The following is a 20,216-nucleotide window of genomic DNA, read 5'->3' on the forward strand; positions in this document are numbered from 1 at the left end:
TGTCACAGAAGAGAGTCATTGGGCCCGACGCATTGGGATTCACCCCTAGGTCGGTAATGAACTCCTTCATCCAGACTGCTTCCTGTGCTGCCTCCGAGGCTGCCATGTACTCCGCTTCACATGTAGATCCCGCCACGACGCTTTGCTTGCAACTGCACCAGCTTACTGCTCCTCCATTCAAAATATACACGTATCCGGTTTGTGACTTCGAGTCATCCAGATCTGTGTCGAAGCTAGCGTCGACGTAACCCTTTACGACGAGCTCTTCGTCACCTCCATAAACGAGAAACATATCCTTAGTCCTCTTCAAGTACTTCAGGATATTCTTGACCGCTGTCCAGTGTTCCATGCCGGGATTACTTTGGTACCTTCCTACCAAACTCACGGCAAGGTTTACATCAGGTCTGGTACACAGCATGGCATACATAATAGACCCTATGGCCGAGGCATAGGGGATGACACTCATCTTTTCTCTATCTTCTGCCGTGGTCGGGCATTGAGCCGCGCTCAATTGCACACCTTGCAATACAGGCAAGAACCCCTTCTTGGACTGATCCATATTGAACTTCTTCAATATCTTGTCAAGGTATGTACTCTGTGAAAGACCAATGAGGCGTCTTGATCTATCTCTATAGATCTTGATGCCTAATATATAAGCAGCTTCTCCAAGGTCCTTCATTGAAAAACACTTATTCAAATAGGCCTTTATACTTTCCAAGAATTCTATATCATTTCCCATCAATAGTATTGTCATCCACATATAATATGAGAAATGCTACAGAGCTCCCACTCACTTTCTTGTAAACACAGGCTTCTCCATAAGTCTGTGTAAACCCAAACGCTTTGATCATCTCATCAAAGCGAATGTTCCAACTCCGAGATGCTTTCACCAGCCCATAGATTGAGCGCTGGAGCTTGCATACTTTGTTAGCATTCTTAGGATCGACAAAACCTTCCGGCTGCATCATATACAACTCTTCCTTAAGGAAGCCGTTAAGGAATGCCGTTTTGACGTCCATCTGCCATATCTCATAATCATAGTATGCGGCAATTGCTAACATGATTCGGACGGACTTCAGCTTCGCTACGGGTGAGAAAGTCTCATCGTAGTCAACCCCTTGAACTTGTCGATAACCCTTAGCGACAAGTCGAGCTTTGTAGATGGTCACATTACCATCCGCGTCTGTCTTCTTCTTAAAGATCCATTTGTTTTCTATGGCTCGCCGCTCATCGGGCAAGTCAGTCAAAGTCCATACTTTGTTTTCATACATGGATTCTATCTCGGATTTCATGGCTTCTAGCCATTTGTCGGAATCCGGGCCCGCCATCGCTTCTTCATAGTTCGAAGGTTCACCGTTGTCTAACAACATGATTTCCAGGACAGGGTTGCCGTACCACTCTGGTGCGGAACGTGTCCTTGTGGACCTACGAAGTTCAGTAACTTGATCCGAAGCTTCATGATCATCATCATTAACTTCCTCCCCAGTCGGTGTAGGCACCACAGGAACATTTTCCCGCGCTGCGCTACTTTCCGGTTCAGAAGGGGTGACTATCACCTCATCAAGTTCCACTTTCCTCCCACTCAATTCTTTCGAGAGAAACTCCTTCTCTAGAAAGGACCCGTTCTTGGCAACGAAGATCTTGCCTTCGGATCTGAGGTAGAAGGTATACCCAATAGTTTCCTTAGGGTATCCTATGAAGACGCATTTTTCCGACTTGGGTTCGAGCTTTTCAGGTTGAAGTTTCTTGACATAAGCATCGCATCCCCAAACTTTCAGAAACGACAGCTTAGGTTTCTTCCCAAACCATAATTCATACGGTGTCATCTCAACGGATTTAGACGGAGCCCTATTTAAAGTGAATGCGGCAGTCTCTAAAGCATAGCCCCAAAATGAGAGCGGTAAATCGGTAAGAGACATCATAGATCGCACCATATCCAATAGAGTGCGATTACGACGTTCGGACACACCATTTCTCTAAGGTGTTCCAGGCGGCGTGAGTTGTGAAACTATTCCACATTTCCTTAAGTGTGTACCAAATTCGTGACTTAAATATTCTCCACCACGATCTGATCGTAAGAATTTTATTTTTCTGTCACGTTGATTCTCAACTTCACTCTGAAATTCCTTGAACTTTTCAAAGGTTTCAGACTTGTGTTTCATTAGGTAGACATACCCATATCTACTTAAATCATCAGTGAGAGTGAGAACATAACAATATCCTCCGCGAGCCTCAACACTCATTGGACCGCACACATCGGTATGTATGATTTCCAATAAGTTGGTTGCTCGCTCCATTGTTCCGGAGAACGGAGTCTTGGTCATCTTACCCATGAGGCATGGTTCGCACGTGTCAAATGATTCGTAATCAAGAGACTCCAAAAGTCCATCTGCATGGAGCTTCTTCATGCGTTTGACACCAATGTGACCAAGGCGGCAGTGCCACAAGTATGTGGGACTATCGTTATCAACTTTACATCTTTTGGTATTCACACTATGAACATGTGTAACATCACGTTCGAGATTCATCAAAAATAAACCATTGACCAGCGGGGCATGACCATAAAACATATCTCTCAAATAAATAGAACAACCATTATTCTCGGATTTAAATGAGTAGCCATCTCGAATTAAACGAGATCCAGATACAATGTTCATGCTCCAAGCTGGCACTAAATAACAATTATTGAGGTTTAAAACTAATCCCGTGGGTAGATGCAGAGGTAGCGTGCCGACGGCGATCACATCGACCTTGGAACCATTCCCGACGCGCATCGTCACCTCGTCCTTCGTCAGTCTCCGTTTATTCCGTAGTTCCTGTTTTGAGTTACAAATATGAGCAACCGCACCGGTATCAAATACCCAGGAGCTACTACGAGTACTGGTAAGGTACACATCAATTACATGAATATCACATATACCTTTTGTGTTGCCGGCCTTCTTCTTGTCCGCTAAGTATTTGGGGCAGTTCCGCTTCCAGTGACCACTTCCCTTGCAATAAAAGCACTCAGTCTCGGGCTTGGGTCCATTCTTTGACTTCTTCCCAGTAACTGGTTTACCGAGCGCGGCAACTCCCTTGCTGTCCTTCTTGAAGTTCTTCTTACCCTTGCCCTTCTTGAACTTAGTGGTTTTATTCACCATCAACACTTGATGTTCTTTTCTGATCTCCCCTTCCGCTGATTTCAGCATTGAATATACCTCAGGAATGGTCTTTTCCATCCCCTGCATATTGTAGTTCATCACAAAGCTCTTGTAGCTTGGTGGAAGCGACTGGAGGATTCTGTCAATGACCGCATCATCCGGAAGATTAACTCTCAGCTGAGTCAAGCGGTTGTGCAACCCAGACATTCTGAGTATGTGCTCACTTACAGAACTATTCTCCTCCATTTTACAGCTGAAGAACTTGTCGGAGACATCATATCTTTCGACCCGGGCATGAGCTTGGAAAACTAGTTTCAGCTCCTCGAACATCTCATATGCTCCATGTTTCTCAAAACGCTTTTGAAGACCCGGTTCTAGGCTGTAAAGCATGCCACACTGAACGAGGGAGTAATCATCAGCACGCTGCTGCCAAGCGTTCATAACGTCTTGGTTCTCAGGGATTGGTGCATCACCTAGCGGTGCTTCTAAGACATAATCTTTCTTGGCTACTATGAGGATGAGCCTCAGGTTCCGGACCCAGTCCGTATAGTTGCTGCCATCATCTTTCAGCTTGGTTTTCTCTAGGAACGCGTTGAAATTGAGGACAACGTTGGCCATTTGATCTACAATACATAGTGTAAAGATTTTAGACTAAGTTCATGATAATTAAGTTCATCTAGTCAAATTACTCAATGAACTCCCACTCAGATAGACATCCCTCTAGTCATCTAAGTGAAACATGATCCGAGTTTAACTAGGCCGTGTCCGATCAGCACGTGAGACGAACTAGTCAAGATCGGTGAACATCTCCATGTTGATCGTATCTTCTATACGACTCATGCTCGACCTTTCGGTCCTCCGTGTTCCGAGGCCATGTCTGTACATGCTAGGCTCGTCAAGTCAACCTAAGTGTATTGCGTGTGTTCCGAGGCCATGTCTGTACATGCTAGGCTCGTCAACACCCGTTGTATTCGAACGTTAGAATCTATCACACCCGATCATCACGTGGTGCTTCGAAACAACGAACCTTCGCAACGGTGCACAGTTAGGGTGAACACTTTCTTGAAATTATCATAAGGGATCATCTTACTTACTACCGTCGTTCTAAGCAAATAAGATGCAAAAACATGATAAACATCACATGCAATCAAATAGTGACATGATATGGCCAATATCATCATGCTCCTTTGATCTCCATCTTCGGGGCACCATGATCATCTTCGTCACCGGCATGACACCATGATCTCCATCATCATGATCTCCATCATTGTGTCTTCATGAAGTCGTCACGCCAACGATTACTTCTACTTCTATGGCTAACCCGTTTAGCAACAAAGTAAAGTAATTTACATGGCGTTATTCAATGACACGCATGTCATACAAAATAATAAAGACAACTCCTAAGGCTCCTGCCGGTTGTCATACTCATCGACATGCAAGTCGTGATTCCTATTACAAGAATATGATCAATCTCATACATCACATATATCATTCATCACGTCTTCTGGCCATATCACATCACATTGCACTTGCTGCAAAAACAAGTTAGACGTTCTCTAATTGTTGTTGCAAGTTTTTATGTGGTCTGTAGGTTTCTAGCAAGAACGTTTTCTTACCTACGTATGACCACAACGTGATTTGCCAATTTCTATTTACCCTTCATAAGGACCCTTTTCATCAAATCCGTTCCGACTAAAGTAGGAGAGACAGACACCCGCTAGCCACCTTATGCAACTAGTGCATGTCAATCGGTGGAACCTGTCTCACGTAAGCGTACGTGTAAGGTCGGTCCGGGCCGCTTCATCCTACAATGCCGCCGAAACAAGAAAATACTAGTAGCGGCAAGAAGAATTGGCAAACTCAACGCCCACAACTGCTTTGTGTTCTACTCGTGCATAGTAACTACGCATAGACCTGGCTCATGATGCCACTGTTGGGAATCGTAGCATAATTTAAAAAAAATTCCTACGCTCACCAAGATGCATCTATGGAGTGTACTAGCAACGAGGGGAAAGGAGTGCATCTACATACCCTTGTAGATCGCGAGCGGAAGCGTTCCAATGAACGTGGATGACGGAGTCGTACTCGCCGTGATCCAAATCACCGATGACCGAGTGCCGAACGGACGGCACCTCCGCGTTCAACACACGTACGGTGCAGCGACGTCTCCTCCTTCTTGATCCAGCAAGGGGAAAGGAAAGGTTGATGGAGATCCAGCAGCACGACGGCGTGGTGGTGGATGTAGCGGGTCTCCGGCAGGGCTTCGCCGAGCTTCTGCGAGAGAGAGAGAGAGGTGTTGCAGGGGAGGAGGGAGGCGCCCAAGGCTGTTGTTTACTGCCCTCCCTCGCCCCCCCCCTTTATATAGGCCCCCCTGGGGGGGCGCCGGCCCCTGGAGATGGGATCTCAAAGGGGGGGGGGCGGCGGCCAAAGGGGGGAAAGGGGTTGCCTTGCCCCCCAAGGCAAGGGGGAACTCCCCCACCCTAGGGTTCCCAACCCTAGGCGCATGGGGGGAGGCCCAAGGGGGGCGCCCCAGCCCACTAAGGGCTGGTTCCCTTCCACTTTCAGCCCACGGGGCCCTCCGGGATAGGTGGCCCCACCCGGTGGACCCCCGGGAACCTTCCGGTGGTCCCGGTACAATACCGGTAACCCCCGAAACTTTCCCGGTGGCCGAAACTTGACTTCCTATATATAATTCTTCACCTCCGGACCATTCCGGAACCTCTCGTGACATCCGGGATCTCATCCGGGACTCCGAACAACTTTCGGGTTTCCGCATACACATATCTCTACAACCCTAGCATCACCGAACCTTAAGTGTGTAGACCCTACGGGTTCGAGAGACATGCAGACATGACCGAGACGCCTCTCCGGTCAATAACCAACAGCGGGATCTGGATACCCATGTTGGCTCCCACATGTTCCACGATGATCTCATCGGATGAACCACGGTGTCGAGGATTCAATCAATCCCGTATGCAATTCCCTTTGTCAATCGGTATGTTACTTGCCCGAGATTCGATTGTCGGTATCCCAATACCTAGTTCAATCTCGTTACCGGCAAGTCTCTTTACTCGTACTGCAATGCATGATCCCGTGACTAACGCCTTAGTCACATAGAGCTCATTATGATGATGCATTACCGAGTGGGCCCAGAGATACCTCTCCGTCACACGGAGTGACAAATCCCAGTCTCGATCCGTGCCAACCCAACAGACACTTTCGGAGATACCCGTAGTGCACCTTTATAGTCACCCAGTTACGTTGTGACGTTTGGCACACCCAAAGCACTCCTACGGTATCCGGGAGTTGCACGATCTCATGGTCTAAGGAAAAGATACTTGACATTGGAAAAGCTCTAGCAAACGAAACTACACGATCTTTTATGCTATGCTTAGGATTGGGTCTTGTCCATCACATCATTCTCCTAATGATGTGATCCCGTTATCAATGACATCCAATGTCCATAGTCAGGAAACCATGACTATCTGTTGATCAACGAGCTAGTCAACTAGAGGCTTACTAGGGACACGTTGTGGTCTATGTATTCACACATGTATTACGATTTCCGGACAATACAATTATAGCATGAATAATAGACAATTAACATGAACAAAAGAAATATAATAATAACCATTTATTATTGCCTCTAGGGCATATTTCCAACACAGACGCCTCCAGTTCTACCATTATGTGAGTTTCTCAACCATATTTATGTCTTTGATATTGTTTATTCAAAAATAGTTGCCAACTAATTTCTATTGACAGCTTATTTCCATTCAAGCAAACATGCCCGGCGCTTGGTAGAGAGGACCTACTACTGTCCCGGAGCTGAACTAAACTGCAAGGAGATAAGTCATTATGTTTCATGGCTTGAGGATCTTGATGCTGTTAAGAGAAATCATTTTCCTGAATTTGAAAATCTTAGTACTCAAAACGTGCGACCAATAGTGATCGTATTGAACTACGGTCACATGTATTTAGGAAAGATGGTAAGATTTTTACTATTAGTCCTCAGTGCATCTTTTGCATACATTATTTTTCAAGCTAAACTTTCATTGCTAAGTATATTAATTACTATACGATGTTCTTCAACAGGGACTCCCAATGACAGTTGTGCCTCAGTGGATCGAGACTAAAGGTCGCATGTCAATTGTTAGCTTACGGACAAGATATCCTACAGTGCACATGAGTGCATTCAGGATTTCTGAAAGCGATGAATGCTTAATAGTGAAAGATTGGAGCAAAATTGTTACCGATCGCAGAGAAGTACTAGGGGGCAGCAATCAGAAGCGCAGCCCACGATTAGGAGACAGGTTCATCTGCATGCTCCAATATGATGAATCAGGAGAGCTATACATGTTCTATGCTATTCTACATGAGAGAGAGCAGCAGGAGTGATTTAGCTAGTTATCATGCTCTTAGTACTTGTTGTCCTCTCATGCGTGTCCGTGTTCTTCGTCCTAAACTTAATCTCAAAGAGTGATTTGCTTTTGTGGCGTTATGAACGCTTATAATATGATGATGATGATGATGATGAGTTATTATATCATTTATGAAAGAAACCGCATATTAGTTTCAACTGGATGGATCCTAGCTAAGTGATCAAGTATATGCCATATCCATATTACTTGATCACTTAGTGACCAGTCGAAACTAATCTACGGTACTTTCACCTAATGATTTAACAACTCATTATAATGTAAACAATCACTAAATTAAATTGAAAACACAAAACTAAAGAAAAATTAAAATTAAAACCAAAACACACCCAAACATTTAGTACCGGTTGGTGTTACCAACCGGTACTAATATCCTACACGCACCCAGGCCTGGCTCGTGCCACGTGGTGGCACGTTAGCGCCGGTTCGTGCCAAACCGGTACTAAAGGGGGGGCTTTAGTCTCCACTCCATAGTGCCGGTTGCAGAACGGGCCCTAAAGGCCCTTACGAACCGGTGATAAAGGCGGTTCTGCACTAGTGACATCCGCCCCACATATGGAGAGCTCCTCGCTGGCGCCTTATGCGCCAGTAAAGGAAACCAGCGCCCGCGCGCCTGGTTACGTGGGCCGGCCCAAGATGAACTGACAAGCTTGCAGATGATTCGCGCTTCCCTGGCTTCCCCCTACTAGATCGTTTCGCTTATAGAGAAGAAAAAAAAACTCGATATTGTCGTGGTTAACTGGTAGTTGTAGACCGGTCAACCATTGGCCATTGACTTTCGAGAAAAAAAATCAGAATTTCAGAAAAAAGATTTAAAAAGTAAAAATGCTCACGGATTCAAAAAAGTTCACATATTTTAAAAAAAGTTCGCCGGTGAGGAGTCCCCAACGATCACCGGAGGAGGAGGCCGTGACGATCGCCGGTGAAGAGTCCGCGAGGAAAAATTCAAAAATAAAAATGCTCGCAGATTCTAAAAAGTACACAGATTTTCAAAAAAAAAAAAGTTCATCAAACTTTAGAAAAAGTTTACGAAATTGAAAAAAGTTCATCGATTTTGAAAAAAAGCTCATGAATTTGAAGAAAACAAGTTCATAAAATTTTGAAAAAAATATTATCAATTTGAAAAAAAATCGTGACTTTGAAAAAAAGTTCATCGATTTTGAAAAAATTCATCTACTTTCAAGGAAAATGTTCATGAATTTGAAAAGAAATTCATCGTTTTTGAAAAAGTTCATCTACTTTCAAGAAAAAAAATCACTAACTTCTTTCGCAAAAAAAATTATGAAATTTAAAAAAAGGAAGAAAAAGGAAGAGAGAAAAAAGAAGGAAGAAAAGGCAACGACTCGACTCGACCGCCCATCCACCTCGCAAGGAAAAAATTAAGTGTCAGCTCCCCCCAACATCAGAAGCGAGAGCAGAGGGAACCAAACCCTCGCCATGTCCGGCGGCGGCGGGCCTCCCGGCAACGGCGACAACCCCGGTGAGACCCCCCTCCCTTCCTTGCCGCGGTTTGGATGCTTTGGGGATCCGCGCGGTGCGCGGTGGCTGGCTGGGGCGAATCGATTGCTGCATCTGCTGATTTGGTGTTGCTCGATCCATCCATGGGGCGGGGCAACGACTGATTCCTGCATCAAATTATTTGCTTCTTTGATTGAAAGAGTCCACCTTTTTTTGGGTTTCTATTTGGTTTGATTTCTTGGATTTCTTGTCTGACTTGCTTGCTTGGAGTTCGATTAATTACACAGTCCAACTATGAACTAGTAGTCTCATCTCATACGGACGGTCAAGACCGATGATATATATATATTCATGCTGCTGCCTGCCAACTGTTTGGTTGCTTGTCTCAGGCTCAATTCTGTAACATGCTCGTCCATTGCTGCCAATTCACGAATCGTTTGCCAGTTGTGATAATTGTCTCCCAACTCAATAATCGTTTGCCACAATTTCTTAAGACTTTGATTAACAGTGCATTACCCTTCTGCAGCCTTTTCAATTCTTGACATCATACGTGTAAATACATAAGTAGGTCGCGGGTTCCATTCCTATCGCTACCGAGCTCTCTTTTTTTTTCCTTTTTGCGATTTTTCATTTGCGTGAAGGCGGAGCCACAGCGAATCGGCCTCCTGTGCGAACCGCCACTCCTTGCCGCAATAAGCGGCATATAGGAGGTCCCGTGTAAATGCTCTTACTCCTTACCTCTAACTTAAGGTTATCGATAAAAAAAAAGGCCACGCCGGCGCGCCGGACCAAAATTTCGGCCGATCGCGCCCCAGCCGTCAGATTGGCACCTTGCTAGTGGGGATGAACTGGATTAGATACTCACGGGGGTGGAGATAAGGTTTGTGTGGCCAGCCCTGCTGCGTTGGCCAAACGGTCATGTGGGCGAGTTGCATTATAACCGTACGATGGTGTTTAATCCCACGCACGCGGCGCGTCCGGTGCAGCGGTTCGGCCGGCCGGCCAGCACCAAACGTTTTTCACAAAAAATCTTTAACTTAAGGGAAAACAATTGATTTCCTTTTTTTTGACAATTAATTGATTTCCTTTTAATTGTATAGTAAGAGACTCGAAAGCAGAGACCTTGGCTGGAACCAAACCCTCGCGATGTCCGGCGGTCGACGCGGCGGCGGGCCTCCCGGCAGCGGCGACAACCCCGGTGAGACCTCCCTCCCTCCCTCCCTCCCATGCCGCGGTGTCGAGATGCCCCCGTGCTTTGGGATTCCGCGCGGTGCGCGTTTGATGGCGCATCTGCTGATTTGGTTTTCCTAGATCCATCCATGGGGCGGGCCGAGTGATTCCTGAATTACCTCCCTCCCTCCCATGCCGCGGTGTGGAGATGCCCCCGTGCTTTGGGGTTCCGCGCAGGGTTCCGCGCGGTGCGCGTTTGATGGCGCATCTGCTGATTTGGTTTTCCTAGATCCATCCATGGGGCGGGCCGAGTGATTCCTGAATAACCTCCCTCCCTCCCATGCCGCGGTGTGGAGATGCCCCCGTGCTTTGGGGTTCCGCGCGGTGCGCGTTTGATGGCGCATCTGCTGATTTGGTTTTCCTCGATCCATCCATGGGGCGGGCCGAGTGATTCCTGAATTACCTCCCTCCCTCCCATGCCGCGGTGTGGAGATGCCCCCGTGCTTTGGGGATCCGCGCGGTGCGCGTTTGATGGCGCATCTGCTGATTTGGTTTTCCTCGATCCATCCATGGGGCGGGCCGAGTGATTCCTGAATTACCTCCCTCCCTCCCTTGCCGCGGTGTGGAGATGCCCCCGTGCTTTGGGGATCCGTGTGGTGCGCCATTGGATGGCGCATCTGCTGATTTGGTTTTCCTTGATCCATCCATGGGGCGGGCCGAGTGATTCCTGAATTAGGCATTATTATTATTATTATTGGTTGTTGTTGGCGCCATTGGTTGTTGTTGTTGTTGTTGTTTGGGTTTGTTTGTTTTGAAAGAATCGGGGATTCAGTTACTAGTTCCGTGAGCTTAGAGCTTTACAGAGCCACCTTTGGGTTTCTTGGATTTCTTCTCTGACTTGCCTGGAGGGTAGAGCCTTAATTAGATTATTACAGTCTCATCTGGTATGGTTAAGACCGATGATATAAACATGCTGTGGTCGCTTGTCGCAGGTTACCTACCATGCTAAATTCTGTAACATGCTCATCCATTGCCAATTCACCAATCGTTTGCCAATTGTGATAATTGTCTCCAAGGGAATATTGCCACAACTTGTGATAGCCCTTCTTAAGACTTTGATTAACAATGCATTACCCTTCTGCAGCTTTTTCAATTCTTGACATCATGCGTGTAAATATGTTTGTTTATATCGCTCTATGTAATAATCATACATCACATAATCCTGTCCTTATCCTGCATCCAGGTCCAGGGGGTGGTTGGGAGACCATTGAGAATAAGAAGAAGAAGTCAGGGCAAACATGGGCGCCACGGACTTCATCCTCAAATGCTCCACCCGCTACAGCAAGGCAAGCTTGGAATGGCAATGGATCTTCGCGTCCTTCAGGAAATAATTCGGCTCAACCTTCTGGTCGTGGTCCTGCTGCCAGACACAATCCCAGGGTATCATCACAAGCAAGGTTTACAGAACCAGGATTGCAAGCGCCAAACCCAGCTGTCACCCCACCTCTGGTAAATGGTTGGCAGTGGGCATCAAGGCCTCGCCCATGTCGTCCTCGAAGCAACAACGATGATGATGTTGCTTCATCTGGTTTCGACCCTGAGATGGATGATCCTCAAGTCGAGGACTCGTCAGATGATGATGATCTTAATGATGATGATGATGACATGAGCGATGACTATGATTCCGATGCATCGGAGAAAAGTTTCGAAACCCGAAAAACAAACAAGTGGTTCAAAAGTTTCTTTCAGGAGATCAACACCTTAAGTGTGGATCAGATACATGAGCGACAATCGCATTGTCCGGCATGCCAAAATGGACCAGGAGCAATTGCCTGGTTCAAAGGGCTGGAATCTTTGGTCAGACATGCTAGAACAATGGGTTCTAGGAGGGTTAAGCTCCACAGGGAATTGGCTGCATTGCTGGAAGAGGAGATGTCTCGCAGGGGGTCTTCTGTGGTACAGCCCGGCGAGCACTTTGGGAAATGGAACGGATTGGCAGAAAGCACTGACCAGCAGATAGTATGGCCGCCAATGGTGATTGTGATGAACACAAGACTGGAAAAGGGTGAAGATGATAAGGTGATGATGTTTGTCTATCTTCGACTACACATTGTATTAGTAGCAAAAGTAAACAGCAAAACTGTCTTATTTTCATGCTCATTTCTTTTATCTTTCTAGAGCATTTGATTCATATCTATTAATCTGTCTGGGAAGGATTAAAATACTCAATATTCAGACGACCTGTTATAACATGCTTGAATTTAATACAAACTAAAATCATGTAAATATATGTCTACTGTGTTGGCTAGGTATAGTTAGTAAATCAGTTGAATGTTTGCAAATATGTAGTCCATTGAATTTGTAAAAAAGCATATGTTTAAGATAACTGTTCAAGGTTCTAAAATGACGTTTTATTGCATTCTGATTTCGCTATTCGTTGATGCTCAACAGTGGTTAGGCATGGGCAACCAAGAGCTACTCGAATATTTCAGTGCTTATGCTGTGGCCAAAGCACGTCATGCATACGGTCCAGTTGGGCACCGTGGCATGAGTGTGCTAATATTTGAAAGCTCTGCCGTGGGCTATACTGAGGCGGAACGTCTGGATAAGCGCTTTGTTGATCAAAGAACACACAGGTACAATTATATGCAAAAACACAGGGCTCTTTTCTTACCAGGTGGGATAAGACAATTATATGGTTTCCTAGCCACAAAGGAAGACATGGAGGATTTCAATAAACACCACCAAGGTATAATATTGAACTTCTGTTCATACATTTAATACATTCTATGGTAAATACTACCTGATTGTAATGAACTTTCTTGCCTGAATTCTTTGCCACCAATGATGATTGGTGCGAATGCAACATGATATGCATGTGAAGCTGCACCTCTCTGTTCTTCACTTCTCGCATTGACATGTTAACATGGTCGATACTTCCCACATTCATCTCTATATATGTATTTGGAGCATAGTACGACAGGCCTGTTTAGTTTTCTGATGCTGTCCTGTTAAATTCAAGATGGCCTATAGTTATGGTGGCTCAAACACAGTATTATTATTATGTATTTATCTTGGTTCAAAAAATGTATTAATTTAGTGCAAAGGTAGAAATGCTCTATTAAACCAGATTTCAGTACACCCACGATTTTCTTAGCAGATATATTGGCTACTGTACTATGTGTTTACATAAATGATTTTTTATAATTCTCAGGGAAAAGCCGCCTGAAATATGAGATGAGATCTCATAATGAGATGGTAGTGGCCCCGATGAAAAAAATGAGTGAAGATAATCAAGAACTCACTTATGTGAAGAACAAGGGGGTTAAGACAGAGCAACGCTCTAAAGTTGTACAAGGAACCCTGGACGTTGTTACCCAGAAACTTCGAGAGACCGAGGAAGAGAATATATTCGTCAGGCGTAAAGCTAAAGAGAAGCACTCTGAGTACGAGGAAGAGGTAAATGATTGCTTGCTTAAAGGTTGCACCAGTGTGTGTGAAGACACATCTGAACATCAAAGGGATATTTTATTTCCAAACACTTACATGCCAATAATCAACATTCGATAGAATTACCATTTCCTTGTTTTTGAGATCATTGGCTTTTTTTTTTTACCTTGTGCAATTTCTATACTTTCCAGATGAAGTCCCAAGAGAAATTCTTCCATGATCAGATAGAAAACATTCACAAGGCCCTAGAGGACAAGGAAAGGGAGTTTGAGAGGTTGCTGCAGGAGGAGCGTGCCAAGGCTAGACAGTGTGACGTGGATTCTGGGACTACCGAAAATCGCAGGCTAAGGTGCGTAACATGAACAATCAATGATTTCTGTGGAGCTAATGTTGCAATGTGTGGTCTGGGGATGGAAGTGCTCCAGGTCGATGTTTTACTTGTCAATCTTGCTTCTGTTTCGCTTTCAGTATAGTGAAAACATGGTCTATTTTAACCCGTACATGTTATGCTACTGTGCAGGAAGGAACAGGTACAACGGTTCATAGATTGCCAGGTTAAGGACGTGCAGGAGTTCGAGGCTGAAGCAGACCAACTGATAAAAGCACATGAGGAAAAGAAGGTGCAGCTCAAGAAAGAGTACGCGGCAAAGGAGGTGGAGCTCGAGAAGGAGTTTGATGCCGCTTTTACCGGTCTGATGGAGAAACACAAGCCCGGCACCTTCCAGGCCTCCAACAGCTCTTGAAGATCACAATACATAGGTTTTCGATCCGGTTTCCCTTATAAACTGGATCACTCTCCTGGCGTAATGGCCGCTTTGAGTGATATATTCAGGTGTATGCAAGATTAGGAAACCTCAACTTGATTGGACCTCTCATCTTGCTCTGCTTTAGAATTTCAGATAGAACGTGTCCAAATTATCGTGTCATCTTTTCAGAATTTCATATGGTTCCTTCTAGGCTGGTGTCATTGCCAGAGAGAAGAATTCGAGTTCTTTTCAAAAGACATGATGAAAACTAGAGACTTGGGCGATCATTTGCGTGAGTTTAATCATGGGGATGGTTGTCCGAAAAGTCATTGGCGAAAAGCTGAGTTGCTTTGAGGTCTATACCTTTGTAACTTTGTCACCATTTGCTTTATCTAGTCAAATTTTTCTTGTCCTCGTCTTTATCTAGTAACATTTCTAGCCAGTGTTTGCTATTTGTCATGAGAAAACTGCCAAGAGTTTTGGGCCTCCTTGCCACTACCCACAAATGCCTCATCATTGAAATTTGGTGAGTATTAGTACGAAAACCGAATCCGTGTTTTGGGCTTAACTGAATGTCCACCCAGATTTGCATGCCATGGCTTCATCTTCTGGCCTCAACCCCACTTCCTACCTAGTTGAAATCTTCAACGTATTGATCAGTTATAAACTGTACTGCATTCTTTTATCACTTGTATAAATTATAGCACTGTTAACAAGCTTAATCTATTATTGCTTTTGATTCCAGTGCTGCTTGGCCATCTCTTCTGTAAATGTTTCTCGTTGTTAATTTCTATCAGGTTTCATGTTTGTAAATCTGGACAATTTCTATAACAGTATTTTTCTTTTTTTTGCGAAGTAATTCTGCAACAGTACTAGTTTACAGAACGCTGTCTTGAAAATGATAGGACTGTCACTCAGGATTTGCACAAAAAGAAGTGTTCATACAAATTGGTGATACCATCACCATGGTGCAGACGCCAGCTGCTGCATAGCCTGTGCGCTCGATTCCCTCTCCTCCACCTCTTCATTCATCACCCTCATAGCATCCTGGAGAGTCGCCATCTTCGACTCCCAGGCTCTCATCTTCCCCACCTCATCAGCGGCGAGGAGGCCAAGGAGGCCATCGACTCGCTCACGCAGGAACGTCACGTCCATGCCCAAGGCCTCCAACGCCTGCAAGCTCTTCTTCCACTCCGCGAGGTCCTCACGAGAAGAGGAAGAGGAGGCCCTGACACCCTCGGCGATGATGGCGGTCTGCGCCATCATTGTTTCTTTCAATCTCGGTCTCACTACTGGTACTAATGTTGATGTTGTCGCCGCAAACAAACTCCGGGTTACGCCACATCTTGCTCTTAGCAGACTTGGCGCGTGCCGGCCTCCCTCGAGATCTTTTATTCGGACATTCAGTTGTGTGAGTCAAACACACTCGAGATATTTTATTTTTAAAGCACTCTACTCGCAGAGAAATCAACTAGTGATGAATTACCTTGCACATTTCTTTGGGTGGCCATCAGCATCAGGTGCCTGTCAAATAAAAACTCGTTCTTAGTTTTACATACATATTAACATTTGTTTTCTTCTTTCTTTCATTTTTGAAAAATGGGTCTGTGTACAAACATGGGATTCTTTTAAGTTTCTACTCACAAAAATGCATTGAATTCATGTAGGACCTTACCGTCGGATCATAATCATCATTGTTGTTTCCCTCGCTCTCGCTGCTGCTAATGCTGTAGTTGTCGCTGTAAACAAACCCTGGTTTTCGCCACGTCTTTGTCTTTGCAGACTTGGCGCGTGCCGGCCTCCCTCTCTTCCCCAGTAACATAAGTACACAATCTACTTATTAAATAAGAAATTTGGCCACCCACAATACTAACCGTGGCATACCATGTTTTTTCGTTTTTTCCATACAAAATGGGCATGATATAAGGACAAGTGTTTCTTTCAAGCGTTGAATACAAAAATGCTTTGATGAACCAATATTCAATATTATGTTGTTCTTACCGTTGGCGCAAAATTATCATCCTTGTCACCGTCGTCGGGTATGGAATCTGCCGGCCACGTATTAATGTTGATGTTGTCACAGTAAACAAACTCCGGTTTACGCCACATATTACTCTTAGCAGACTTGGTGCGTGCAGGCCTATTTCTCCTCTTCTGTTACACAAGTACACAATTTACTTTATAAATATTAATCTGCTTACAAACAATTTTGCTGTCGGATATGCTTAAATATGCGGCTGAAGGTATAAGATAATCTGAGCAGAAGCATTGTGAATTCATAAATAAAACTGGAAGCTCTGTTTATTGGTTCTAATCTTAGTTCCAGGATATCACAAGCACAAACACGAGAATGCATTTCGGGGGTGTATCGACGGACTTACTTTCTGCATTTTAGGTTTATGTGCACATACTTTAACCCGCCCGCCGGGACGCTTTTGCTGCTCATCCTCCGGCCTCACGACCTGCCACAATGAGGTTAATTAGATCGATCAAGAAGTCATGCTCTTAATTATACTTTAGAGAATCATGACTCTAGTGAATCTGAAGTACAGCAAGTGAACACTTACTCTAAGAGGGACAAAGTGGACCTCGCTCTCCGGATCATCGCATTCATCAACCGCCATAGGCTGTTGGCCAGCAATAGTAGTGAGCGCGAGCCCCTCTTCCTACGATCATAAAAAAAAGTTGTTATCATTTCGACGCAAAATTTAAAAAAAAGGGGCCTCCCGGCCTCAAGATGAGGTTAACTAGATCAATCAAGAAGTTGCAAAATCACGACTCTACTGAATCTGAAGTGCAACAAGTGAACACTTACTCTTAGAGGTACATAGTCGACCTCGATCTCTGGATCATCGCATTCGTCGACCGCCATAGGCTGTTGGTCGGCAAGAATAGCGAGCGCGAGCCCCTCATCCTGCGATCATCAGTTTTTTATTTAATCATTTCGTTGCAAGAAGTTTAAATCAGAATAAAGATCCAAAACATTGATGAGAGGAGAAGTTTAAATTTAAATCAGAATAAATAACGTGAAGGAGATGATATGTACATGTTGATCATGAAGCGTGGGAGAAGGTGGGACGGAGGAACTCCCTGCTGCTGCATCCATGACGACTATCATCGCCATGCATGTGTCGTTGGTGCTGCACAACGGTCAACGGGAGGATGAGAGGAAGACGGGTAGGTACTACTTAACGGAAGAGAAACGCAAATGCTGGAAATAGACCGTTGTGCGTCCGGCTAGAGTACGTGATTCACGGAGCTTTCGTTGGTTTGTTTACAAAAACGTTCAAAAACTATCCAAATGAGCTACCTGCCTGCCTGGAAATCAGCGGATTCGTTTCCATATATTTGTATGTTTTTCAAAATTAACCAGAGGAAGATCCTTCCTTTCCATTCCTTGCATGGATGTTTGCCTGCCCGTTTGCGTCTCCATCATATCAAACATGCCGTTGGACTACAAAGACAAGGTCCCCTCACAAAAGAAAAATAAAATCTATTGGGTTTCTGGGATAGACTCGCTGGGGCGGCGCGGCGTCGGGCCTCGGCCTGCTCGGGCCGGTGGCTTGGCCGATCTGGTTGTACTCGCGGAGGAGGCCTTACCACTTGGGATCTGGAACCTACATGTTGATGCTCACGATTTCGATAGTCATACCGATGAGATTTCTCGAAAAGTCTTTAGTGCTCATTTCGGGCAACTTTCTGTTATCTTTCTTTGGTTGAGTGGCATGTACTTTCATGGCGCCCGTTTTTCCAATTATGAAGCATGGCTAAGTGATCCTACTCACATTGGACCCAGTGTGGCGGTGGCGGAGGCGTGCTCGGGCTAGGCTTGTGGCCAGCGGCTAGCGAGGGTGGCGTGCGGGTTCCAGCGATTGGTGGGGGTAGAACTAGGGTTGGACAGTGGAAGCTCCGTGATGGGTAAGAGAGTTCGAGCGGAAGCTCTGTGCCTCGGCACCAGCGATGCTTGTGGTGTCGCTCTTCTCTTGGGGGCGCCGCCTTAGCCTTTTGCCTTCCCTCTGACCAGTGGCGGAGACAGGGGGGCCAGCAGGGGCCCTGGCCCCCCCTAATGTCACTGGTTTAGGACTAATACTAGTGTAAACATTGATTTTTTTGCTGTTAAAACAATGCATTTTAATGATCTGGCCCTCCCAAACAAGGTTTAGCAACGTTTGGCCCTCCCAATTTGATTTTCCTGGCTCCGCCACTGCCTCTGACACTAAGAGTGAAAACATTTGTCCGCTTCGGCTGACCTAGCCGCGGCCACGCTTCACACGTGTCAAAACACATACAAGCATCTTGGGAGTACAACCTTAACTAGCCTGCCGGCATCATGCAGGTACATATTATTGTCTCGAAAGGCTTTCACGCTGCTTTATATCCATGACCAAGATATATGGCCAAGATACATGGTATCGAGGAAATCCACAAAAATTGATCAAACAAAGAAACACGACATAGTTGATAACACCAAAAAGCAGTCGCCAAGAAGAAGCACATGAGACATGTCATCACGCCCTAGGGACCTCCACACCCATCCCCGAGGCCCACAATGGTCGTCGTAGCTAGTATTTGGTCACAGTAGCTAGTATTGGGTCACAGTCGTCGCAACACTAGTTGTTATCATCAAAGGAGCACTTGGTGATCATTGTCGCAACACCGCTCGAAATCGTTGTAACACACGGAGGTCTGTCTAATCCATCCCAATGGATGAACTTGAGGAGGATCGAAGCCTGGAAGACTAACTCGAAGAAGAAGCGCCACTCCTATGAGGACTAAAACCCTAAAGTATGTAAAGTCGAGGTACCAGGAAGGGAGGAAAATCCACAGGCTCGCTGGCAGAGATTGACGGGAGGAAGGTTGTGCCCTATTCGCCTTCTGAGAGGGGAAAGGTGCAATATCCATGACTAGCTATGTTCATCATCCTCAGAGCTGTGATGTCCTTCCTTACAATTTGACTACCTTTTGCTACAATTTTGGGAAGTGGGTAACTTCTGTAAAATTAGCCGAACATAATCCTCCTTGTAGCCGCCACACATGATGGCACTGAGGTTTCGCTCGTTCACTTATTGTTATAGAAATCTGGCGCCATCATGTTTGGCTTTTGTTTATAGGAAGTCAAATAGAGTTAAAATTTTCATTGTGAACCATCGGGTTTTATATAGATATGCTTAAAAGTTTTCTAAAAATGGTTCAATTATTCTTTTCGAACAACTTGTTCGAAAATAAATAGGTCCAAATTCTGGTAAAAAGTTGATACTGGAGCTTTCTTAAAGCCGGGGTGCAACTGGAAAGCTTGAATCTGTTGAGAAGAAGTACAAAAAGATGAGTCATGCTTTAACTATCCATGTGATGATGATTTGATCAACACTACAAGCACTAGTTGGCACTTCCATTGCTTGTACGCTAGCACTAGGTACATGTACACGTACACACATTACACGGATCTAGAGTGCTCCACAGGCGGTGGTTTGTACGTAAATGCCAATCAAAAACTGCCAATTGCAGGTGAATGTCGGCGCCAAGTAGACGTCCTGAGACTATAAATTGATACCACCCGAGGCGGATCCATGCCGCAACAGACTATGCAGACAGACATAAACTGACCTGAAGATGAGACGTCGACGGTGCCTTGAACCGACAGCACCATCACCATGGTCTAGCTATGTCCTTCTCCATGAAGAAGAGATGCATTGCTGGTCTCATGGGTTGGTGTTTTCACTCCAAGCCACCATCGACGCCTTACCTGGATCCCCCCTTTCCAGACGGCCATGAACAAAGATGCACAGGTTCCATGGCTAATGGTGCGCCACCAT

General features: G+C 45.3%; 1 protein-coding gene across 2 annotated transcripts; it reads left to right on the forward strand.

Annotated features, from left to right (window-relative positions):
• Positions 1-8,921: 8,921 nt before the first annotated feature.
• LOC109765148 (protein SUPPRESSOR OF GENE SILENCING 3 homolog) lies at positions 8,922-14,811 on the forward strand. 2 transcript variants are annotated; one of them, XM_020323925.4, is made up of 7 exons: positions 8,947-9,059; positions 10,138-10,235; positions 11,451-12,286; positions 12,659-12,956; positions 13,422-13,666; positions 13,849-14,006; positions 14,178-14,811. In XM_020323925.4, the coding sequence occupies exons 2-7, from the start codon at positions 10,184-10,186 to the stop codon at positions 14,398-14,400; spliced, it is 1,812 nt and encodes a 603-aa protein (XP_020179514.1). In that variant the 5' UTR covers positions 8,947-9,059; positions 10,138-10,183; the 3' UTR covers positions 14,401-14,811. The 2 variants fall into 2 exon arrangements, with proteins under 2 accessions (XP_020179527.1, XP_020179514.1); XM_020323938.3 differs by lacking the exon at positions 10,138-10,235 and having other exon boundaries at positions 8,922-9,059.
• Positions 14,812-20,216: the final 5,405 nt, after the last annotated feature.

Source organism: Aegilops tauschii, chromosome 7 (assembly GCF_002575655.3).
Source record: "Aegilops tauschii subsp. strangulata cultivar AL8/78 chromosome 7, Aet v6.0, whole genome shotgun sequence".
Taxonomy (NCBI): domain Eukaryota; kingdom Viridiplantae; phylum Streptophyta; class Magnoliopsida; order Poales; family Poaceae; genus Aegilops; species Aegilops tauschii.